The sequence below is a fragment of the Photinus pyralis genome, unplaced genomic scaffold (genome assembly GCF_008802855.1).
Source record: "Photinus pyralis isolate 1611_PpyrPB1 unplaced genomic scaffold, Ppyr1.3 Ppyr1.4_LG1, whole genome shotgun sequence".
Classification (NCBI taxonomy): domain Eukaryota; kingdom Metazoa; phylum Arthropoda; class Insecta; order Coleoptera; family Lampyridae; genus Photinus; species Photinus pyralis.
In genome coordinates, this window is record NW_022170249.1 from 5,663,103 (window position 1) to 5,689,272 (window position 26,170).

The following is a 26,170-nucleotide window of genomic DNA, read 5'->3' on the forward strand; positions in this document are numbered from 1 at the left end:
AAATCGAATTTTCTCAACACATCTAGTTCCCTGATGCCAACTCTGCAACCGGACATATGCATCAAACTGTCAAACTTTTGTTCACAATAAAAGAACGTTTTGTTTTTCCAAAGCACTCTTCCCAAAAAATTAAAAATTGTATTTTAGGAAAAATGTGATACTGAACCACCATGTGTGATATATCGTCGTAAAGAGAAAAAAAATCTCAAAACTAAAAATGGCGCCCATAAAAAAACTAGAGTTGCCACGTGTTTTTCTGTCATCTTAAAAGTTATTTAAAACGAGATGTCACATTCGAAATCTCCATTGAAAAGAGTTCCAATAATGTGTTAATTAGACATGTCTGGTACGACTAGTTTATCATGAAAAAATTAAAAACGAAAATCAGGAAGTTCCGTTTTTTTGCGATATTTTCAGAACTATTGATGATATTTTAAATTTTTTTTTCAGATGGTTATTCAGCAGGGAAATTCGCAACTTTGTCCCCATTTAACCAACTTTCTATCTCTTAAGGTAAGCGAGATCCCCATAGGCCATAGTGGCACTCGAAAAATGGACACCTTGTAAATGTATTATACTGTGGTATAATTATTCGTCATAGATCATAGATAAAACCACCTTTTATTTATGATTACCTGTTGAATGTATTAATCACAACCCAATATAATTTTATGATGAAGAAAAGGAAATAAACTAAACCAATATAGACAACGAGCGACAAGGTCTCTTCCGGTTAACCAGTATTAACCAAAAATTAATCACTTATTCGTTTGACTACTGTCCAGTGGCGTATTTACGAAATAGCTACAGGGAGGGCGTAAAGAAAGAAAACCAATGTTTTACAAAAAATTTGGAGTGTATGTGCATATGCATTGTGCATGTATAAATATAGTGGGTATAATAAACACAGAAGGTCCATTTTCAAAATAACCATAGTCAATGTCATTACATTAGAATGCCGACATCGCGCGCGATGGGCACACGCCCCCTATGCCCCTGTAAATACGCCACTGCTACTGTCTACCTATTACTGAAAACAGAATTGGAAAATTCGAAATCGATCGGAAGTTATCATGTAGGTACACAGACGGACAGAAATCATGAATTCGCTTAAGAGCTCTTTTAATTAATAATGAAGAACTCCCTATATATTTTATTGCCATAATGACCTTTAATAGAACGTAAACGTGTTATACCGTATAAGTATATTAAAATGAGTGGAAACGAAGAATTAAATGGAGTTGATATTTTAATCTATAAAAATAAATGTTAAATGATAACTGTAGCATGCACCTGGCGTGGTATTACAGTAAGCCAGTGTAATATAGATATTACCCTGTTGAAATTAAACACATTTCATATAGCTAACTGTACTGGGTTCAGCGACATCTACTAAAGGGAAGATTCAATTACAATTGGTAGCACCGAATGTTGCATCATGGGCGCACACCACTTTACAAATCATTGAATTTATAACTATAGTTATAAATTCAATGTACAAATATACGACTCGTGAGACATCTAGCAATCACAAATATGAACTAACCAAAATTCATACGCGTTGTTTTACTATTGTGTTATATTATGGTCATAGTTTGTTAGGATTGTATTAAACAAGATACGAAGAATCACATACGATTTTCAGTGGTGGAATTTTTTGCCACTCAAAACGCATTTGAGAACCAGACTTTTAATCCGGCTCATATTCAATACCACTGACCCTTGAACTCGTGGAAAACGATTGGCGAAGATTTGATATCGCTATCTCTTTTCGTTCTCGAGTTAGACGAGGAACAGACGGATAGACGGACGGACAAAACCATCACATAGGGGAATTTCTTTCGAAAAAAACGCCAAGTACAATTCTCACGGAATAAAATTACCAATTTCAAACCATTTATGGAGCATGCAATGGAAACAATTGATAGATGCGGACCTATCATTATTGTTGCTATACCCTACTGATTTAATCAGTTTTTGAAAAAACGTCGTTTGTAATTACTTTTGTTTTATTGCGCCTGCGTTTACAGAACTGCATCTTGTTCTTAAGTATGCAAATTGAGTGGCCGCCAAGCCATTGGTAATTAGATCTAGGACAACACTTCTTTTGTTATTGAAATGTACAGTATATCATGGAGATATGTTAGTTATTTGAGTCTCTAATAACACAAAAATACTAAGAATGTTTTTTGGATCAAAGGTTAATACAGCGCAGACGTAAATTAAACATTATATTTCAAGATAAATAGCCTGTTGATATTTCATAGAGCTGCAAAAAAATTTTATTATAAAAAATAGGGATGGAATGGATCACATTGTGTTTTGTATTATTCTTATGATGCCCCCCGTCAAGATCATTTAGGCAGACTGTCCAATTGTCCTTGTAAAAATTGGTAAACTATGCCAAAGTCTTTATTGCCTTTGCCATAAGCGGCCAGCGTTCTGTACATTTGATGGGCAGCAGATCCCAAGGGAATTGGGGCTCCACAACTGACGGCGACATTAGAAGCGAGCGCCATATCTTTAGCGATTAGCTGAACTTGAAAACCTCCATTGTAATTGTCGGCAGACGGTACGTTTTCCATTATTCCCGGAACTGGATTGTAGGTGTCAGACGACCAGCATCTCCCTGTCGAGGTGTTGACAACTTGGGATAGGGTCTTGACGTCCAAGCCCATTTTGGCGCCCAAATTCATTCCTTCGGCGACGCCGATCATGCAAATTCCCAGTATTAAATTGTTGCATAGTTTTGCTATTTGACCGGCGCCGGGACCGCCGCAGTGCATAATTCTACCGCCCATTTGTAGGAGGTATGGTTCAACTTTTTTGGCTATCTCTTGGCTACCGCCGAGCATGAAAGTTAGCGTGGCCGCGGAGGCGCCGGTGACTCCCCCTGAAACGGGCGCATCTAGAAACTGGATGCCTTCACCCGCTGTGATTTTGTGCAATTCTTGTGCTGTTATTGGGTTTATGGTCGAACTGTCGACATAGAGAGCGCTCTTTTTGATTCCTTTTAAAACCCCGTCTTCGGCTGTTAGAACTTTCTTTACTATATCGCCGTCTGGTAACATGGTAATTACGAAATCCACATCAGTTGCAGCCTCTTGCGGGGTAGCACATACTTTAGCACCGGCAACAGTCTGTGCAGCGGTCTTTGAGGCATCGTACACTTTCACAGTACGTCCTTTTTTGATGAGGTTCGTAGCCATGCGCTGTCCCATGTTGCCAATACCAATAAAACCCACATCGCTCTTGTTACGTTCTACAATTATTCATTAGCAACGTTTCACTACTAATTTAGGCGTGCCTACTTACGTTGAAAGTGCTTGTGAGTAGATCTAAATAAAACAATTAAACGTTTCTGCAACATTTTCAAGACAGTCGCTTCGGCGGGATCAAGAGCTCTTAAGTAACTGGTCGAATTTTTCGTTCATCACGATTATTATAACGTAAGATAGATACGAGCAAGGTTTCATTTGCTGCCAACAGGTTATTTTTAGAACTCGTATTGGCGTCACAGTTGAAAGTCTAAGCTTTAGAGATTGCCTAACTAGCAGGAGGATTAAGTAATGACTGGAAATTCTGTATTTTACAATCATTTTGTTCGAAATTCGCTGTTTAAAATTTGGACAGATTTTGGACCAACAAATAAAACACCCATAAATAAATAAAATTCGAGTCATAGAATAGTATTTATTCTCTATAGTAGGTAGTTAAAAGTAGCAAGAACATGAGACATTTACTGGAATTACTGACCAGTCTGTGGTTCTCTTGTGTACGTAGGTACACTTTATTTGTTACTCAGCTACAAATAATACTCGCCATAAAAATAATTTGTAAAACTTGCCATGTCTGCATTGTAGAAAACGTATTTTTACCACCAGCACGTTAGTAAGGGTGGTTATTGCATTGGGGTAAAAACTGACCCCTAACGTTTTTAACGGAAATACAGGTTTCGAGGCACCAGGAATCCGAATGAAACCAAGTCTCGATGATGTCGATCGGTCTGCCTGTCTGCACTGTAAACGGCTTGACCGGTTGAAACCAAATTTGTAACACACATTCTTAGACATAAAAGGGCAGAATCGCCGCAGCAAATTTTTTTATTCGGTAATTTGTGAAATGTAAATGGATGAAATTTACATTTTGGTTAAATTGACAAACGTCAATCAATTAAGATCCTAGAACTAACAAAAAACCAAACTTATTCTTATTTGTAGACGTATAGACGATAATGAACTCTTCATTTTCCCCCGAAATCGTTATGAAACCTTCATGTTCATGCCTACTCTTCGCTGTGATCTTGGTCGAAAGTTTTAGAGCAAACTGTACCCAAAATTATTCTTTAAACATGAATTTGGGTTGAAATAGCTTTCAAAAGAATTAGAATTAGTAAATCCATTTAGCTCGAAGGGCGATGATACAAATAATTGCAAAATACAGAGGATAACCAAAGCTTATATCAACGTAGCGAGGACACCAAAAATCCCGCAAATATAAAATGCAACTCCGTATCTAATCGTAAAGATACGAACGAAAGGATGAATATTCCAAAACAGAAAATTAAACCTCAAGCTGATAAACATGACGACAAGGTATAGCTTCTGCAGTTAATGATCTAAATAAGAAACAAGATACGAAGAATTCGCATACGATTTTCAGTAGGAGAATTTTTTGACACTCGGCTCGAAACAAGACTTTTAATCCGGCTCATATTCAATAGCACTGGCCCTTGAACTCGTAGAAATTGATTGGCAAAGGTATGATATCGCTGTTTCTGTTCGTTTTCGAGTCCTCGAGTTAGACGACGAACAGGCGAACAAACGGAAAAACCATCACATAAGGGGAATGTTTCTTCTTTCGAGAAATTCCCCTGAAAACCATTTTCTTTGTTTTTAGGGCATTTTTTAAGAATTAAAAAATGCAGTATTGTTTGCGTTTTGTCGTCAGTCCGTCCGTCCTTCCGTCCGCATCCACTTCTGCGACTTTGAACTACTTTTAGGAGAAATGTCCTAGAGGCGTGAAATAGGCAGCTTGTACCTTGAAGGTGTGCCAGACGGTTATCTTTCGTCATTCATTATTTCCCGAGATGCTGTTTTTGAAAGTAAAACGACAACAAATTGGTCTCAGGTTTTGCAGACGCACGCGTTTAGTGGTGCCATTCGGTTACATGTGTTCAATAAATATATTATTATTATTATTATATGTAAACTTGGAATTATCTGCGCGTGCGCGATTCCTTTTCGAGATCAGTGGGGTGGAGTGGGGGGGGGGGGGGAGTGAAAACCATCGGAAGGATAGGATATTATTAGATTATTATAAAAAAATGAATGTTTTTGGAGAAGATAAAGGACGACAGAAAAATATGCAGGATATTCCATTTAAAAAAGGTGTAACTTAATCTTACAACAAAAAAAAACTATAAATTTTGCTTTTAATTGTCTCATAGTATATGTAATATTTATTTGGTGGAATCATTCTGTAGTTTGGCTGTGAACAAATTGCAAAAGAATTGATTTAAGCGGTTTCTGAATTTAAAAAACCCGGAAATAAATGGTTTTTGGTTCATAAGTAAGTCAGAATTGCTTTTAGGAAAAAATTGTTCTATGCAAAATTAAAGAGCACAAGAATTTTTTATGTTTGAAGTCAAAAACCACCGTTTTCAGCACATTTTTTTTTAATTCAGAAACCGCTCATCGATCATATACATACAGGGTGTCCAGTGCCTATTCCTTGGTCAATTTTAAGTCGAAATTTGCTTACACACTTTGTCCAAAACTCAATAGTTACGAAGTTACAGGCAATATTAAATTTAACAATAAATCAATTTATTAATTAAATCGATTAAATTGAATGAACAATATCACCATATCACTATGACAAAACAATCACATGGCCTATTAGATTGATTTATTGTTAAATTTAATATTGCCCATAACTTCTTAACTATTGAGTTTTGGACAAAGTGAATAATCAAATTTCGACTTAAAATTGACCAATGAATATATAGTGTTAAGCTATGTCCATCGAGTCACGGAACTTTTGTAGGCGAATCCTTTATCAAATTTGTAGATCGGAGTTCGTGAATAAGTCAAAAAATAAGGAAGGTCTTCGTTAGTTATGAACCAAATTACATGAAATTTGGTATGTAGACACCTCGAATGAAAGTAAAACTAATACTGAATCAAAAAATTTGTTTTGCGCATGCGCAATCCGATTTTTTAATTGTTAAGATATTTAAATGAAATTTTGTGCGTAGACACATGGGTAAAACTAAAACTAATATTATCAATTTAAAAATTCGTTTCGCAAACTCTACTGTAAGAGATAGGTAGGTACTAGGTAGTTTAAATTTGGCAAAATTTTGCGAATCCTTTTTAATTTTTACTGAAGTTATTTAAAAATACATTTCGAAATAAATTGCACAATATTATGGGCATTTTTCCCCTATGCAATATGCTACTTTTACATTTTAAGTTTGACGTTTCGTCTCCAGTCAACCATTATCAGCTTTGTTTTTTCTTATGGAAGTCATTTTTACTTTTTGTGTCATTTGATAGAGAATTTTTTTCTGATTTCAAAAATGTAACCACACCCCGTACTTCCACTAACCAAGGCAAAGTTTTCTAGGCAAAAAAGAAGATATTTTAACAATATTAAACAAATTGTGGGGTTTACATTTTTGAAATCAGAAAAAAATTCCTTATCAAATGACACAAAACGTAAAAATGACTTCAATAAGAAAAAACAAAGTGGATGATGGTACCGGAGACGAAACGTCAGACTTTAAATTTAAAACTAGCATCTTGTAGAGGGAAAAAAGTGGCCATAATAATTTGTGAAAATATGTGAAATATCTTTTTAAAACTTCGATAAAAAATAAAAACGATTTTGGAGTGGAACTAGTTTTATCCTTCATGGTACTCTAACGAAAGGAATTAATTTCTACCAACCATAGCCCTCCTCCTCGACCTCTTATCGTGATCGGGTACTCACAAAGGGCGATTGGGACGTCTGCAAGAAATATATCCATTGGTGTTGTCAAAACAAAAGCTATTTCGGTTTAAAAAAATGCCCTTTATCTGCACAAGAGTTGTGCACAATTTATACTTGTTTTGTCTTGTTTCTTAATACGATGGTGCTTTGTTTGCTTATAAATAAAGATATGTGTGTATATGGGATGTGCGATAGATTAGAGTTACTCAGAAAATTGTGTATATACAGAGTGTCCCAGAAACGTATTTACAACAGTCAACCACGTGTTAAACCGAAATTAGTCGATTTAGGTAAACCTTCGTACAAAGTTGCTGAGTTTGGGCGATTTAAGACCCTGCGGGTTTTTTTGTATTAAATTTAAAACAGTCTATATACGACTTTACCAAAATTTGCGCGACAAAAAACATCCAAAAGTATGATTAATATCAAACCATGAGCGTAGATCGTGATTTTTTCAGCAACTGCATGTCTCCAATTTCTACGGCACTACAAAAAAAAAGGTTTGGGTTTAAATTTAGATGAATCAACTTATTTATTTAAAAAAGGTGCTCTTGGTAAGACTCGATTACGCTCAAGGTTTTTGAGAAATTTGCATCAAGATGTACCCTCATGGTTTGATATTAATCATAACTTTTTTGCCCCATAACGCTATTCCAATACACCAAACGTTAGCACAGCAGTATACTGTTTTAAATTTAATAAAAAAATAAGATTTTAAAGTTGTCACTTCAGGGCCCTATTTCGTCCAAACTAATCAACTATGAGTTTAATTTAACCCGCTAATTTCAGTCTAACGAACATGTAATGGGTTGTTGTAAAAATCTTTTAGGGACACCCTGTATAATATACACGTTATAATAGATACAAATATTAGTTACATATTTATAGTTTTTCCTTAGATATTATAGTAAATACCAGATTCAACAGCGAAATTTCTAAATTTATAACGTCCGCTCATACATTATACAGGGTGATTAAGTCATGGATAGTTAGATACGCCCCTGGTGTGGTGCTAGGTCTGTTACTTGGGTGCTATAGGAAGCGCTAGATATATGCTTGGCGGTGCTAAAATTTCAAGGTCCTACATACATACACCGGGAGGGGCAAGCGTAACAACAGCCCCTCTCTGGTTTACTTAGGTCATAGGTACAGGGTGAGTCAACGATTGCGCGGAGTAACTTAATGCCTTGAAGATAAGATTTTTCGATAAGAGTGCTTTTGTATTATCATATGGTTGAATATTCTCCACATTTTAAAAATATTTGGAATTATACAGGGTGCGCCCACAAAGTAGGGCGCCCAAATGGTATATTTTTTTAATAGAACCCCCTGTATTTGAATGAATTTTTGAATTTGTAATTGTACGTCTTTTTTATTATATGGTTAATGTCCGAAAAGCTAGTAGTTTTAAAGATAATTCGATTTTTAACAAAAATTGGGCATTAGCAAGCGTCAGTACATTGTCAAAATTATTACTTAAATTTTGATTCCAGTTTTATATCTTATCCTGGGTTAAGTAAAAGTCAAATAAATACATCTACTATGAAACATTAAAAATATAGCTTACAGGGTGTTTTTTTTGGTGGGTCCAAAGTTGCAAAACTTCATATTAAAAAATCTCACTTTATTTAAATGCAACACTCTGTATATTTTTCTGTCATCATTTAGCTCCTCCAAAAACCTTCAACTTTTGATAATAATGTCCTATACCTATCTCTGATATTTTTCGAAATATCTTGGTTTTCCTGGTTTTTATATTATAATCTTAAATAAGTTATATGTAATTTACATAATAGTGAGGTGGACATGCAAAAAAGGCAATTTATCTCGTCCAAAACGAAAATCATATCGATTAATTTATTTTTATTTTAAGTCCAAAAACTGGAGAATAAGTAAAAACATTACACTACAAAGCAAATTTAACTCCTAATGTCATCCAGTCATATTAGATTCATTTTTTTTTTCATATTCACCTCGTTATTATGTAAATCAGAACTTATTTGAGATTAAAATATAAAAAGTAGAAAAAGCAATATATTTGTTTATGTTTTTACTATTAAATTTATTCTCCAGTTTTTATAGGCTTAAATGAATTATTAGAAAAATAAATTAATAAATATGATTTTAGCTTTGAACGAGGGAGATAAAAATTGCCTTTTTTTTGCATGACCACCTCACTATTATGTAAATTACATATAACTTATTTAAGATTAGAATATAAAAACCAGGAAAACCAAGATGTTGCGAAAACTATCAGAGATAGGTATAGGACATTATTATCAAAAGTTGAAGGGTTTTGGAGGAGCTAAAAGAGGACAGAAAAATATACAGGGTGTTCCATTAAAAAAAAGTGAGACTTTTTAATATGAAGTTTTGTAACTTTGGATCTAGAAAAAAAACACCCTGTAAGCTATTTTTCTAATGTTTTATAGTAGATGTATTTATTTGACTTTTACATATTTATTTATTTTTTATTTATTTATGGATTCCACCAACCCAGGATAAAAGATATAAAACCTGGAAGCAAAATTTAAGTAATAATTTTGACAATATATACTAACGCTTGCAAATGCCCAATTTTTCTTAAAAATCGAATTATCTTTAAAACTAATAGCTTTTCGGATATTAACCATATAATAAAAAAGACGTACAATTATGTACACGTAAAATTCAAAAATGCATTCAAATACAGGGGGTTTTATTTAAAAAAAATGTACCATTTGGGCGCCCTACTTTGTGGGCGCATCCTGTATAATTCCAAATATTTTTAAAATGTGGAGAAAGTTCAACTATATAATAATACAAAAGCATCCTTTATAGTGGTAAAACCTTGGCGGGTTTGGCAAAACGGGGGGAGGGGAGCGGGGGGGGGGGGGGGGGGTTGCTTACGAACATGTTCGTTTTTATCCGGGGTCAATGCAAAATATGATGTGCCCTTTCGATCCCAATGAAACAACCCCTTGTTGGCCTCGTCTAACTGCACAATTTGGAAAATTAGATCTGTACCGTATCATTTCTCTCAAAAAAAACTGTTGTGTATTCCAAATTGTTTTAATTGCTTAGGTACCTACCATCTTCTTAGATGCTTGCTATTTGAAAACTGTGGTAGGTGGTACCAGCAGATAAATAACATTCATCAATTACGAAGCCCATGCGGTACGATTTCGTATTGGTAAATTAACACCGCTGGTAGGAACGAAAACAAAAGGCACGAAGGCGTGCAAGAGTCACCTTATCCGTCTTATTAAAATATTTAACATTGCGCAAACACGTCAGTTAAAAAAGTATTTTTCTTATAATTAGTATATGCAAATATAAGTTCGCGCTTAATTATTTTTATACATTTTAATGTCAAATAAAGTCTAAAGCCAATGAAAATGAAACATTCAGGTACGCTGGTCCCCCACTAAAGGTGTTAATGATAAGAAGTGACGTCATTGCTAGTACTTATGCTCAGCGGACGACGTGTCAGGTGTAAGTGCGACGCCCACACCGAATGTACTTCCGACTGTATACAAATTTCCAAAGGGCATCCGCATCTAGTAATTAGGGGTAAGTACCTCAGTGTTAATTATTGCTCGAGTGGTAACCGGTGTTTGAAAAAACGCGCGCGCGACGCCTTATTTTTAATGGATTGTAGGTAAACGTAATTGCGATATTTTTTGATAATTACTTCGAAAGTTTTTATTTTCGGCACGCATCGTTTCCCCGGTACCTTTTGCACATTTTTTTACGGTCAATGGAGATTAGGGCTTCGATGAAACAAATATAGGTCAAACTTTTATCAATTGTACTGCAAGTCTTCCATATAACCGTCATAAAAGTGGCTTCGGTATATGATTCAATTGAATTTAATTAATGTCGCTGATAAAACTCGTAATCTTTGTTATACGTTGCTATCAACTACTTTATTTACAGGTGACGATAACATTTATACTGCGTACTGTAACACCTATTGATTCCGTAACGTTTTATTTACAAAAAAAAACTGCAAGTATTTAATCAGATAAATTGGAAATGCTTGCGAGTATCACATCAGTTTTGCAAAATTACCCCCGCTTTGACTCATAGAGTCGGAAATCCAAGAGTCTCTGGTGCAAATTTGGATCATGAGATTACTCAATCCCAATTCCATGATTAGTACTTTAAGGGAATTATTATTGGACAATATTTCAGAAAATGAAAATTTCGTTGCATACATTTTTCATCATTTAGAATTTTCTGGTTTAATTATTTGCCACGAAGAAACTTTCCTTCCATTTTATTAGTGGAATATTAAAATTCTTCCACTGCATTTCCTTCAGGAACTAGCTGATATTTATTTCTCAATTTTCGCAATGACCATCATCTCCTGCGGTTAGATTGACCGCAGATGTCGTTCATTTCCGATTTTACTGCCAGATTTCTTTGTAAATCATTTCAAAATGTGCGTATCCTTCACTTTATTACGACCAAAGGCAGTTAAAATGCAACATTCCCACGTCCCATGATGATATGCTGTAATGCTGTCACAACTCTTGGGCAATAGCGAAATTTTGAGGCAACCGGTGAAAATTTTACGATGATGGAAACCTCTTTGCAAACGGATTGTTTTTCTCAAAGATAAGGAAATGAGACGGCACACTTTGCTATCAAAGAACAAACATGGACTTGTTTTTCCCAGAACCAAATTTCGAAAATGACGACTGATGTAGAATTCGTGATGAATTGGAAAATATCCACACCACCGCCTAATTACGACAATAAAGTATCAGTCACGTCAATAAACACTAAATATCACTACAAGGACGTAAAAATGCAAAAAAGTTTCATTGACTATACTCAATAGAGCACTAGAAAGCATTAAATAACCGCACTTACATAACTGTATAGGTAGGTATATGGAATATGTGACTAATATATTTACATACACAATTGTACACCTGCAAACAATTAGACATGAAGAAATTGTCATTATCTCGTTTACCATTTTAATCTAGTTTTTAAGACGATATTTTAAGCTCTAATTAGTTTATTACCTTGTTTGTCTCTTTAATATGCCCTAAATTATTATGAATAATTATATTTGATTAGGTAGGTAGATAAAGCCGGCGCTGTGTACATACGACCCACTTATGAAATTTTCCAATGGAAGTTTAGCATCGAGAAAAATTCAAAATTCTTGCGTCGGTGGACGTTGTTCGGTAAAGTTTAATTCATAGAGTAAATACGTTTAGAAACGAGAAAAAATTGTGATAATTATACCTACAGGTAAAACTGGTCCAAGTGTACATTACAAAATAAATACTGTTCATTTTTCACGTGTCTGTCTATTGAAGATGATCGTGTGATTTTCTTCTGTTTTAGGAACAATGAAGATGAATGGCGGAGACTTGGGGTGGCAGATACTTATAATTCGAAAATAAAGAGAGCTATCCGTCGACAGTATAGTTTTTACACACTGTCATGGAGTTGCTCTCTTTATGGACGAGTTAATTATCATCATTCATCAATTATCGACCTACTTCTGGAAATGGTCGCGTCTGTTAAAACTCAAAAAGATGTAAAAAATAAATCAAAATGACATAATTTAATGTAAGTGCTTCTGGAATGTCTATATGAAACATCCCTTATGGCTTAATGTCAAAGTCTGTTCACGAGATGTTCCAGTGGTATTTTATTATTTATGTAAATTATCTTCTAAATTAATTTCACATGAAGCTTTAATTAATAAGTTTTGCTGCATTTAGGCACAGGACTCAATTTTCCATGAAGCTACTGTAACTCCTGTTTGGCAGGTTTCTTCCGAGCACTGTTCCCCTTAGCCTTGGAAAAGCAAACCTCTGCATCTATGTATTAATTACTTAAAAAAATTTTAAATTTTGCCCCTTCTTAAATCCTAATTTACCAATTATAGGCTATCTAATTATAAACTGCTAAATAAATGTACGTATATTCAAGAAAAGTTGTGGTGTTAATAAGGCTCCTCTGTAGGAAAGTATAAGAGATATAAAAAAAGTTTTATATAAAAGTGACTGTCTTTGATACGTTTAATTTAGAATTGATGTCAAAAAAAATTCAAGATGGCTACTTTTGAGGAACATTTACCAACTTCCTAAAGTTAAATAGGCGCCATATGGGATTTTTAGATTACTTGATAGATTTTTTAATTCTCTTTTCAACGAGCCATCATAACATAAGATTGAAAATAAGATACCAGTTATATCAACGGTTTTTATATTTTAATTAAGTAGGCTGTGATGAATTAAAAAAACAAAACAAAATCTATTCGAGGCAACAAAACAATGAAAATAATTACATCAGATGTTTAAAAAAAATCAGGGACGCATTCATGAGAGGGGGGGTTTGTGCATTACAACTCCCTCCAAAATTTTATATAAGCATTAGGTCTAGAAAAATTTGATTTTTATAACATCACTTATTAACTTATTATCCATACTTACATACTTACAAATGGTGGTATAACTACAAACTATCCCCTCGAAAAAAGTCATGCCATTATCCAGTTAAAGACATTTCAAGACACTTCGCTTTATTTTACACAATGTATTACCATTGATGCAATGCATTGTCCCAGGTCACATTTTGTAGGCGGTTTATCCGCAAGAATATCGAAACTAACAGTTTTACCAGTCCGAGTATATGGACAGATGAATCTTATTTTCCTAACTGCTAAGTGTTCATATCGACATTATGAACACTACTCGGCACAGGAGAACCTACATGTTGTAGTTTCACGCCGAAATCAAGTAATATTTTTGTTAAATTAATGTATTTTATGGCATAATGGGAAGTCATGTAATTGCACCGGTAATCTTCGATGGATCTTTAACTGCTCACCATTATTTACAAATTCTCCAATAAACTTCCTTAAAGGATTTTTCTCGACAACGTATGTTTCGAAGGAAGGGTTAGTTTATGCTACCTAACAAACTGGCTGCTCAGGTCACAATTCACGAATTATGTACAGTACTTACATTAAATTATAAAAGTAAGTATTTAATTAAAAAATAAAAGTAAAGTGGAAGTAGCTACCACTACAATAATAATAATAATCATCAATGGCAACACGTTGCCTAAACTAAACTGTCTTGAAGTGTGTTTCACTAATAATGGCCAGTATTTTAAACATCTGGTGTAATTATTTTCATTGTTTTGTTGCCTCGAATAGATTTTGTTTTGTTTTTTTTATTCGTCACAGACTACTTGATTAAAATACAAAAACCGTTAATATAACTGGTATCTTATTTTCAATCTTATGTTATAATAGCTCGTTGAAAAGAGAATTTAAAAATCTATCAAGTAATCTAAAAATCCAATATGGCGCCCATTTAACTTTAGGAAGTTGGTAAATGTTCCTCAAAAGTGGCCATCTTGAATTTTTTTTTGACATCAATTCTAAATTAAGCGTATCAAAGACAGTCACTTTTATATAAAACTTTTTTTTATATCTCTTATACTTTCGATGATATAAGACATTCAAGGAAATGACCAATTTTAGTTTTTTTGAATTTACGTCGAATCTATGCGACATTTTGAATTTCCATAAGGAAATTTTAAATAAGCATCCAAAACTGCAAAACATTGCCCATTTAACCAATTCTCTATCTTTAATAATAACAAAGTTACCCATGCAATCCCATCCGATTTGGGACACACTGTATGTATCGATCGCGATCTTCAGAAAAAAATCAAAACGCTAACGTAAGGATAGGCAACTCAAATTGCACTTATAACTCCTGAGGCGACAACTCATTACTTGAAGCGAAAACAAAAGAAACTACCTGGCATTATCCTGCACATTGTTATAGTCCATGGGCCAGTCAATATTGTCGGTATAATTTGGGGGTACCAATTTTCCTTTTTACAGTGGTTATACACGTTTATTAGGATGCCAAAAAAATCATGGATGCCATCTCAAAGCGGTAGCTAATACAAATGGCGATCAATCAAAGATGGTGGATGTTGAGTTTTATAAAATCAACTATACCTGTGGAACTATTACTCCGATTTTATTTTCCTTTTTTTTTAAATTAAATCTCTTGAACGATGCTACAAATTTTGTCATAAGCACTTCTTCGATCAAATCTACTGTTAGAAGTAATTAAAAAAAGTGTCTTTTTTAAATTTTTCCTCTGATTTTTTTCTACGACTTGTATTAATTGTGTTTTTCTGTAAATTAATAATGTCTATAAGTAACAAATGGTAAAGTTACAAAATACCTACTAATACACGGTGTCCATTTTTCGAGTGCCACTATGGGGATCTCGCTTATCTTAAGAGATAGAAACTTGGTTAAATTAGGGCAAAGTTGCGAATTTTCGTGCTGAATAATAATCTAAAAAGAAATTTATAATATCTTCAATAGTTTTGAAAATATGGCAAAAAATCGAAAATTTCTGATTTTCATTTTTAACTTTTTCATGGTAAACTAATTGTACTAGACATTTCTAATTAACACATTATTCAGACACTTTTTAATGGAGATTTCGAATATGGCATCCCGTTTTTAATAACTTTCAAGATAACGGAGGAACACGTGGCAACTTTAGTTTTTTTTTTGGGCGCCGTTTTGGATTTTGACATTTTGAGATTAGGTTTTTTTTTCTCTTTACAACGATATATCACACATGGTGGTTCAGTATCACATTTTTTCTAAAAATACAATTTTCATTTTCTGCGAAGAGTGCTATGCAAAAACAAAACGTTGTTTTGTTGTGAACAAAATGTTGACCTATTTCAAGCAGTGTCATTTGCGTTTGTGCTAGTTTTATTGCTAAAATATTATTTATTCTTATGTCTTCTGTTCTAATTTGAATTATAATTTTCTTTCAAAACGAAGGTTAAATTCTGTTCATATGAAAATCGTTCCTTGATGCCAATGCTGCAACCGGACATATGCATCGAACTGTCAAACTTTTGTTCACAACAAAAGAACGTTTTGTTTTTCAAAAGCACTCTTCCCAAAAAATAAAAAATTGTATTTTAGGAAAAATGTGATACTGAACCACCATATGTGATATATCGTCGTAAAGAGAAAAAAAAACGTAATCTTAAAATCACAAAATTAAAAATGGCGCCCATAAGAAAAACTAAAGTTGCCACGTGTTTCTCTGTCATCTTAAAAGTTATTTAAAACGAGATGTCACATTCGAAATCTCCATTGAAAAGTGTTCGAATAATGTGTTAATTAGAAATGTCTAGTACGACTAGTTTATCATGAAAAAATTAAAAACGAAAATCAGAAAGTTTCGTTTTTTTTGCGATATTTTCAGAACTATTGATGATATTTTAAATTTCTTTTCAGATGGTTATTCAGCAGGGAAATTCGCAACTTTGCCCCCATTTAACCAACTTTCTATCTCTTAAGGTAAGCGAGATCCCCATAGTGGCACTCGAAAAATGGACACCGTGTATAGATACAGTCGTGGTCACAAGTATTTTTAACGTTTGAAAACACCTTTTGATGGAGTCCCACAAATTTCACATCAACTTAGCGAATTTTTTTTTATTTCTAATACTATGTAGCGATAAAAAGCGGTACATTTTTTTATTTTATTTATTTTTTTTTTAATACTACTTCTATTTTCAATATGAACTGATAGCAATTTGGATCTGGCCTCTCAAAAAATAGAGGATCAACCTCGGAATCTGTTCAATCACAGATTAATCTGGGATTAATCTAAAATTAAACAATATTAATTAAGTAATTCATGTAATAAGTAGGTATTAAGACATCATTATTATGCATAGATATAAAGCAGGTCAATTGAGTAAGGCATTAAAATGCAAATAATAGAATAATAGTATCGCTGAGCTAGGTAAACAAATGCTAGAACTAGGACAATAATTTTGTATCTAAACGTGTAAATATTATGAATAAACCAATATTATAGTTTAGGCTGTTCTTACTCATTTGGGGTGTAAGGTTCCGAGTCTACAATTTGGCACAGTGACGGGTGCCGCTTTACAATCTACCCCAAACCTATCTTGATCTCATACCGAGATTAAACATGGTCCTTCGAGCCGGATTAAACAGAATCGATAAATTTTACAACTGAGTTTAGGACAAAAAAGCGAAGTCATCTTGCCGCATGAAAGATGTTCGGAAAAATTCTCCATGAGTTGTGCATAAATATAAATAAGTAATATGCTAAATGTACCATTATTATTTTTTGCAAAGTTAAGAATTTATTTGAAAATCGGTATATGTTATACTTTTAATCATTGTAACAGAATTTTAAATGTTAGCTACCATTTTTATTAAAAAAAATACATTTTTTTGTTGTAAAATAATCGATTATACTGATTTTTAGTAAACCAATGATCGAGTTAATAAGTAATCAATTAACATTAATCAAATACCTAATCGATTAATCAATTAAAAGAATAATCAAAACCGATTAGCGATTATCCTTTGATTATAATCGATTAATCGAGTTTTTTACCGAACGCTATTCCGGACACGAATTGTCCGGGAGCGAATTATTCGGACGCGAATTGTCAATTGTGCATGCGTTTTCAACCCTTAGGTACGCAATTCTCAAAAAATGATCAAAGTCCTCGTGTGAGATCGAAGGGACTTCAGCGCATTTTTGTGTGGCAGATCAGTGTTTTATTAGCCAATATTGACTCCACCATCAATAAGATCTTGCCGAAAGCTACCACGTTCACTTTGTCGGTACCATTTTCTCACTTACCGTGCACTTGCAATTCGCGTTTGAAGTTTTGACTCCACCATCAGTAAAATCCTTTGGGGGTTACCATATTCCCTTTGTCGACACCCACTTCTGATCACCCGCAACAATTCGGATTTGAAGTTTCGACTCCACCATCAGTAAGATCTCGTCGGGGGTTACCACTTTCCCTTTGTCGATACACAGTTCCGACGTCCCGTTCATTCGTAATTCACATTTTGGTAGATTTCGCTAAAATCCCGGCATAAAATCGTATTCAACTTTTGGGTACTTCACATAGCTCGACCTTCTATTAGTGACACGAGAAAGAGAGACCGCGATTCGCGCTGTAAGAAACTTTTGGGCGCCCAAAGTCGACTACCCCTCGAAGCGCGCCGCGCAAAAGGTGGTTTATTTCGCCCCTAGGAAAAAAAACAAAATTCCGCCACGCAGGAGTTGTGCGCGTTGACAAGATCTTCCCGACGACACCAATTTGAAAACAATCGGAGAAAAACTGTAGAAGAAGATAGATAAAAACTGAAAAATCTCCAGGTTAGTATAATACGCTCGGGGATGGCGTCCAGATGTCGTCGACTCCAAATCTTGTAGCCCCATCCCTAACGTTCTTAATTACACGGCCCCGATAGTTACATGTACACTCCTTGTCTTTTTACAAGCGTTTTTCTACGGGCGCGCATTTACTGCCAGCCAGCCAGCCAGCCGACCAGCCAGCCAGCCAGCCAAAGTGAGATTAAAAGCTACTTTTTACAAAAAAAATTTTTGCAAAAATGCGCTAAAAATGGCTCAACCAGTATTGCACTTTTACTGGCGTACGTTTTGTATTTTACCCGAAATTGTATTTTAATGTAAAATTTCAATTTTCATATAGAACTTTTGATTAATGTCCGAGTTAATGTCAATCTGTCAGTGATGACAGGAGTCAATATAGACATTTAGAAATGTCACAAACGCGGTCGGTAAAGTGACGGTGCGGCCGGTAAAATGACAAGCGGCAGTTAACGTAGTCTGCTCTGCCCAAACTCAATGGCTCTGCCTCTGTCATGGAAACTAAAATTTCCTAACAGAAAGTGGGCATGAAACTGAAGGTTTCAGGACGATTTTGGGTAAACTTACATCATTGAATTCAGAAAAACACTTTAGGTAGCCATTATTGCTAGGCCATTCTCATACTAAATAAAAAACCTTGATTAATTTGTTGTTTGTTTTAAAAATTAGCAAATTCTATTTACAATAACGAAATATGCGTTAACGTTCGTTAAAACCGAATATTTTAGTCGATACGTTTTCATCCCGTTTGTACTAAACTTGTCCAGTAGGTACCTATTATAATATACTGATCACGTGATCAGTTTGCCGTTGTCCCGGTTAAGCTAGGAACTTAACGTGTAAGCACTTATAATCCAGAAATTTAAGCAGGCCTTGGTGTACAACAATAAGATGTTTATAAATAGGTACACTTAGGTGCAAAATTTAAAAACCATTAAAGACATAAAAACATTTTTAAAAAATCCGTTGTTTTAAAAGGTTACAATAAACTCACCTGATCAAAGCAGTCCCTTGAAATCTGAAACAATAAAAAAAATATAGTATGTACCAATAAATAACCAAACATAAAAATATGGCAGATCAGCCTCCTAGCTCAAACCAAAAATCGCAGTTTTGGAAGAGTGTTCAAAAAATGGTAAGTGCAGGGAAAAACGTTTCATGCGAAAGTTAGCTCTGAGGTGCACCACAAAAACATTTTAAAGCACTCCTTTCTCGAAAATCAATTACCATACAGTTTTTTTTAAATTGCAGCTGATAATTAAAAGTAACAAAATATACAATCCACACGAGGTGCGTCGCCTATCATTGTATTTCAGCACTTTCATGCTACGACAAAAAATGATAAATTCATTGTAAAACACTTCAATTAAAACAGAATTTTTTAACAACCTAACATCAACCCCAATTAGAGAAACGTGTTAATAATTTATTAATAGTGCAAGAAACTAAATACAGCACATACTTATAAATTTCCAACGGGCCATTATGATCTATACAGGCCAGGTGGCAATCGCCACCCGCCCCTTCGGGCCAGTCCGCCCCTGGTACCTATTTTTTATGACTGTATAATATCGTTAAGCTGATATGGATCTTAGACTCAGTTGAAATGATCTATTGAGAGCTATTATTAACGGGACTCTGCCAAATAAAGACACGTGCACAAAATGGACCTTAGAAGTAGACCCTGTGTATACCTAAGGGGTGTGCGGAGGAGAAAGTCACTTCTGCATATTGTGTCATACTTGTGAGGAATATAATACTTCCAGACACAGGTTCCTGGGGGGAACATCAACCCAGGAATGCTTCAAAGTCTAACGAAGATTCTGAATTTTTTCAGAGAGGGAGTGAGGATAAAGTTAGAGGGTATAATAGGCCCCAAGACTGCAGTACAGGGGCTAAGCTAAGATAAGATACAGGGGGTAATCTGTTCATAATATAATTGTCAAATTATGAATAAAAATTAACCTGTTTTAGGTATTGTCCTAATTATTCCCTAATACTCCTAAAAATTAGTCAAATCACATTTACTAGCTACTGGTATTTATTAGATTTGTATAAATTGTTTGCTTTACATTGGCAATTGCTACTGTTTCGAATGGCATTAGGCTATATAAATATAGGACAAAATTAAAAACACTTGACCATGAATGAGAAAATTCAAAAAGAATTTTCTCATTCTTGGTCATCTGCAGGTGTTCCCTAGCTATGCCGAGCTCACTTGGCATTGGTTTCCACATGCACACTGAGTCACATGTTCCTGACTTACACACAAATAAGAATGTTAACATAAAAAAGTGTTTTAATAAAGCCTCAATATAAAATACTAGATTTAAGATTCAGCAGTGTAATTAAAGTGTATTCAAGCTATAATAAATAATTGATCTTAAGAAAAAATTAACAAAAGGCCATTAATTTTTCTTCAGGGGTCTCCTTATATGGTGATAGTTGGGCAACATCTTTGACAGTGTATCGATTTGTGCAGTCTGTGTCTACAAAAAACAGTTAAAGATCTGTCAATTTTCCGATACTACATACCACAGGGCGATCTAAACCTTCCCTTTGAAAACAGTTACTGCCGTATATTATCGTATTATCCTTTAAAGTCTGTTCCTCAGTTATTCTACAGCCTGCACCAATAATGCAACCGTTTGTCACATTAACTTTGTTACCAACAAATGATTTCGATTCAAATACATTATTGCAACCAATTTTGTTAGACGCTTCTACTGCACAATCCACCTCAAATACGTTGTGCGAACCGATGATTAATACTGGAGCGTTCTCTTGCTCGGCGTAATCGAACGGCAGCCTATGAATGATCTTGGCTTGTTCCTCGACCAAACAATAATCGCCTATCACAATCGGTCCCGCTTCGGCCACGATTGCGGCGCAGGGGTGTATAATTGAATGAGATCCAATCGTAATGTCACCTTTCAGTTTGGATTCCTCGCAAACAATCGCACCGGGCATTACTTTGATGCTACGAGCACAGGGGGTGAAGTATATTTCAATGCAAACGTTACCTACTTATTCTTCGAAGACATTCTTTCGGTTATAAATTTCTAATCAGAAAACACCAAGTAAAAAAAAAATATTCAGAATCTAAGGTTATGTCTTCAACTTGTCAAACTTGATTCTTATAATTCCTTATTCTCATTTTACCTAAAGCGCAGTTGACAAATAATGTAGTACAGGGTGCGTCACAGTGAATTACCTCAAAGAGAAATGCCATTACACTCGTGCGTATGTGCCTTAAAACATGCAATTAAAGGACCTTCAACGAGTGATTAATTTAATTATGTACGTTGTTTCACAGTCTATACCAACAAAAGTATGTCGGATTGACGCTATTGACTGACAAATAATTAACGCAAGCTTTGTGAAAAGCTTAATGGTATTTAAATACATGTCAAACGCGTCTTATTGTAAATTCACAATTATATTATAATTTTACTGGGTATGTAAGCTATCTTAACACGACGTCAATATAAGTTTTATTTTTGAAAGTTTTAATAGAACACTAAACTGATGATTTATAGCAAATTTTAATTGTAATACACGCATATAAAAAAATGCTTATAAAAACAATTCAAAATAAAGATCCATTGCCTATTGCCATTTAAAAAAATTTAAGATTTTCTCTGCGCTTTGTTTGAAAATAATTTTTGTAACTACTAGATCATGTGATCCCGTTTTTGGACATGGTTTGAGATAGTAGTGTTGTACATTAAATAAATGGCACCAAATAAAAATACATATGAATATAATAGAAATAATGAAATTTGCTATATTGCTGTATTTCCAAATACTGCCTTTATCAAGAAAGTAAATGAAAGAAATATTAGGGAATATTATTGACTTTTTTATTCTTCAAAGATGTAAAAACAAAGGAAAAAGTATGCCTCACATTTTCACTGAGAGGAGTTTCCACAGCTGATAAAAATGTCAATAACGTTTCAGGTGGCATTTAAGGTTCTCTATTACGATACGACATCAATAACCGATTGGTATCAAATTCGGTACACATATTTTTAGGCATAAAAGGAAGAGCGGAAAAGCTTCTAGGCAGAATGCGCATGCCCAGGTGTGCGGGTGGTATCTGTGCTAGCCACAGCAAATTTTTTCACAAGGATTGTAGTCTCATCAGTAATCAGTTTATGATGCACAAAAAAATTTGAACAAATTTTATTTTTCGGCGGGTCTGTATGGCGCAGTGGCGTAAAAACGCGACTGTGGTACATACTAAGGGTCCCTGGTTCGAATTCAGGTTCTGACATAGATATTTCTACATGTATGATGGGTACCATAACTTAAAAAAGTCCAAAAATAAAAAATACTTTTCAATTTAGTCAATATTTGACGAGATATTTGAAGAAATATATAGGAAAATTTTCGGAAACATCCGCATTATAATTTCACAAACAAGAAGAGAAACTAGTACATCAAAATGTCACACAAAGCGATTGCAAAATTAACGAAAACTTACAGCTCGGAAGAGATAGGTATTAACGTGTAGGTATATAAAAACACGTTACAATCATAAATTCCTACCAAATAATAGCGCAATTAGAAAACATAAAAAGCTGTGCTTTCTTAAGTAAACATCTCTAATTACCAGTTCTAGACAATGCAGGAAGATTTACATTTATCTATACTGCATGACATGTACCTGGAACGTTTACATACCAGGAATATTACAATTACAACATATCATTACTTGGGGAATAAAAAATGTAAATTGATTGAGTATGTGAACCTAAATTACAGTTTATATCCCTTATGTTTGCATGCAATTAATGTATCTACCCTTTGCATAACAAATTGCAGTGTGATTACTGCATTGAAGCGTATCCTGCTCACTTCAAACTTATATTTTCATAAATGTTGTAAGAGGACTATCTACAGAGTTGTATAAAATAAATTTTCATGAGAAATATCACGGTCGAGGGGTCGAGGAGGAAAACTATGGATGGTAGAAAGTAATTACTTTCGTTGAGACCTTTCATTAGAGTACCATGAAGGGTAGAACGTGTGTTAACACCCCCCCCCCCCCCCCACTATTCTTAAAAGTTTAACTTGGCACCAATTGGTTGTATGTAAATGTTATGCACGTTTAACTTTTAAAAACAGCATCTCAGTTGAAAACGGCAGAAGTGGGTCCGGACGGATGGATGGACAAAACGCAAACAATAGCACATTTTTTTCATTCTTAAAAAAATTTACTAAAAATGCCACAATGGCCATTCTAGAAACGGTAAGAGATACAAATTTGGTTACATGGGAGAAAAGTTGCGCAATTAAAGGACCAAAAAATATCGTTAAAAATCCCCAAAACATTGTTGATTTTTGGAATATTTTAGAGAAATCGGACTTCTTTGTTGACCGCCATACTTTAACTACTCTTGATAACGTGTAGGCTTGATAAAAAGAGAACCAATACCGACCGTAGCGGTCGTATTTAATTTAAGTGACTATTGAATCGACTGTGTAGCTCGGTGGTAGAGCGTTGGGCTACATAGCCGGAGGTCGGGTGTTCGAATCTGGGATGAGATAAAATTTTTCATCAATGGCAAAGATGGAAAGTTCCTTAGATCAGTAAATACAAGAGTAGTATAGAACAATTACTTATGTAATTGAGCATTTGAGGGCCCAGAACAAGAGAGGGACAGTAAATAAATAAAGAATTGATAAATATGGCTAAATATTGATGGCTAATTAAAAAATCGTTTCCATTTGGCACTCGCGATTCTGCTATAAAACAATGTTTAGCGTTATGATTTGATACAGCGTATAAAAGGGGATGCCATTTAGGTTACACATTTAAGTCGTAAGGGTGTATGCAGCCAGTTAATTGCGGGGACAATAGCTGTTGACGAGTACACAGAAAGTCGCTTAGTTTCAATACTTCAACTGCCCTGAATGTGCTTTGTGCATAAAGTCAAAAACCATAAACTTCGTTTACATAACAAATAATCTTAAAAACCACTTAATCGAGGCAATTAAATGCGACCGCGGCGGCGCTTGATAATTTCAAACTTCAGAATTTGTTTAGTGGTAATTTAGTATTTGAGAAACAAAATTAGCGACTAATGAACGAAGTAATTACAAGTTTTGGAATAATAAATAGTTTATGGTAGCGTGTCTTTCATAGTTTCGTTGAAATATTTATGACAATTCTACCCCATTTTTATCGAATTAGGGTTTAGTTGTGGTAGTTATCGGGTAATTATGGTGATAGCTATTTGATTTGGTTATTATACTTACAAATAAAATTAATAATCAATCAATTTAACCGTTTTAACGGCAAATTTACCTACCATGCTTATTGAACCTTTTAAATTACTAGGTATAGGACAAAAATGTCTGTATATAATAATTTTATAATTACATCCTCGTGCTTTACGTGCATCCTTTGTCTATCAATTGCTCGCTTTCCATATCCAACGCTCAATTAAAATTTTATTCTGAATTTTAAAACATCCCCTATTTTTAATCGAACTCGTTCTATTCGCAAAACATTATCTATACACCGGATGCGTCAATTTTTGGAATAGCATTCCAAAAACCGCTTTTTCTTGTACCTGTATTAGGCTTGTTAGATGGTAGATCTATTGAAATCGTATAGGGGTGAAATTAAGATTGATCAATTGCTAGGTAATATCCATATATATACAGGGTGGTGACTTGCGTAACGCAACATAGGGATTTCAATGTAACATTCATAACATGCGCTTATTGGCTCCCCAAATTATTTTAGAGCAAAAATGTATTAAGGTTTTTTGTAGAAAACAATTTTTTGCGTCAATCAACCGTGTTAGTTTTCAATTTTTTGCATAATAAAGACGGAAATTTGGAAAAATAAAAGCCCCATCTTTTTCAATAGTCTGTGATGCCATGGAATTTTATAATACAAAAACTACGCCAATATCCGTCATGCCATGGAATGTCTGCTATAAAACAAATGAAATTCTATCAAAAAGTATTATAATTTAGAACAGCGAATTCAACATAAAGAAAGAAAGACCAAATTACTAAAAACGGTTTCCTAATATAACAATTTACAATAAATGTTCGAATAAGTCACCATTAACTGCAAGACAGTAACCAAGTCGATCATGAAATCCATTTCGAACTGCTGCTAATTGATAACTGGATATCTTTTTGTTTTAGAAAATTCCATGGCATCGCAGATTATTGAAAAAGATGCGGGTTTTATTTTTCCAATTTTCCGTCGTTAATGAAAACAAGTTGTAAATCAGCATATGCATGATTAAAGCGCATTTTTGGTAATGCAGGTCAGTATTTTATTAGCGAAGTTTAAAATTATCGATCTCACGGGTAATTTTGGCTGCGTTAAATAATTAATTTTATTTAATTTCAATTGACGGTACGTCTTCATTTTGTAAAACAAATCACAAAGTAAATAATAAGTTTTTATACTGTTAGCGCTATCTAACGGTAAAATTATAGCACCTCCGAAACCCATATCGAAATTATTTTCTTCAATTATCGATCTCACAAGTAATCTAACTCAAAATAGACTAGTGCCTGCACATCTACACTATAGCAGAAAGCTTTTAGTGAAAATTTGAAGTCTCTAGCTATGTAGTTGTGGAGATCTAACGCGGACAGCCGGCCTGCCAGCAATGACGAATATAATAGCGTATTTTTTTCAAAAATGCGCTAAAAATTGAAAACTAATACGGTTGAATGGCGTAAAAAATTTTTTTCTACAAAAAACCTGAATACATTTTTGCTTTCAAATAATTTGGGGAGCCAATAATCGCATGTTATAAATTTTACATTGAGATCCCTATGATGCGTTATGCAAGTTACCACCCTGTATAACTATTCAAAAAATCACGTGTTGAAAATGCCTTTTTTTCATGAATTTGCTTGATTAACTCGCTGCAAATTCATGAAAAAAAAAC

The 26,170-nt window shown here is 34.2% G+C and overlaps 2 protein-coding genes and 1 long non-coding RNA gene across 3 annotated transcripts; 1 reads left to right on the forward strand and 2 right to left on the reverse strand.

Annotated features, from left to right (window-relative positions):
* Positions 1 to 2,218: 2,218 nt before the first annotated feature.
* Positions 2,219 to 3,456, reverse strand: LOC116160241 (probable 3-hydroxyisobutyrate dehydrogenase, mitochondrial). The gene is made up of 2 exons (XM_031473393.1): positions 3,316 to 3,456; positions 2,219 to 3,262 (listed from the first exon to the last, which is right to left on the reverse strand). The coding sequence occupies exons 1-2, from the start codon at positions 3,368 to 3,370 to the stop codon at positions 2,355 to 2,357; spliced, it is 963 nt and encodes a 320-aa protein (XP_031329253.1). The 5' UTR covers positions 3,371 to 3,456; the 3' UTR covers positions 2,219 to 2,354.
* Positions 3,258 to 3,682, forward strand: LOC116160246. Its single transcript, XR_004143168.1, has 2 exons — positions 3,258 to 3,449; positions 3,501 to 3,682. It is a non-coding gene; the product is annotated as an uncharacterized LOC116160246 (long non-coding RNA).
* A 16,838-nt stretch (positions 3,683 to 20,520) lies between these two features.
* On the reverse strand, positions 20,521 to 21,379 carry LOC116160244 (dynactin subunit 6). The gene is made up of 3 exons (XM_031473396.1): positions 21,267 to 21,379; positions 20,775 to 21,219; positions 20,521 to 20,728 (listed from the first exon to the last, which is right to left on the reverse strand). The coding sequence occupies exons 1-3, from the start codon at positions 21,281 to 21,283 to the stop codon at positions 20,648 to 20,650; spliced, it is 543 nt and encodes a 180-aa protein (XP_031329256.1). The 5' UTR covers positions 21,284 to 21,379; the 3' UTR covers positions 20,521 to 20,647.
* Positions 21,380 to 26,170: the final 4,791 nt, after the last annotated feature.

What these genes read in the sequence shown, in the direction of transcription:
- LOC116160241 (XM_031473393.1), bottom strand. Translation starts at nt 3,370, where the DNA reads ATGTTGCAGAAACGTTTAATTGTTTTATTTAGATCTACTCACAAGCAC. An exon ending in TACTCACAAGCACTTTCAAC is followed by an intron (nt 3,263 to 3,315) that starts GTAAGTAGGCAC and finishes GAATAATTGTAG; the next exon opens with AACGTAACAAGAGCGATGTG.
- LOC116160244 (XM_031473396.1), bottom strand. An exon ending in AAGGTTTAGATCGCCCTGTG is followed by an intron (nt 20,729 to 20,774) that starts GTATGTAGTATC and finishes TGTTTTTTGTAG; the next exon opens with ACACAGACTGCACAAATCGA.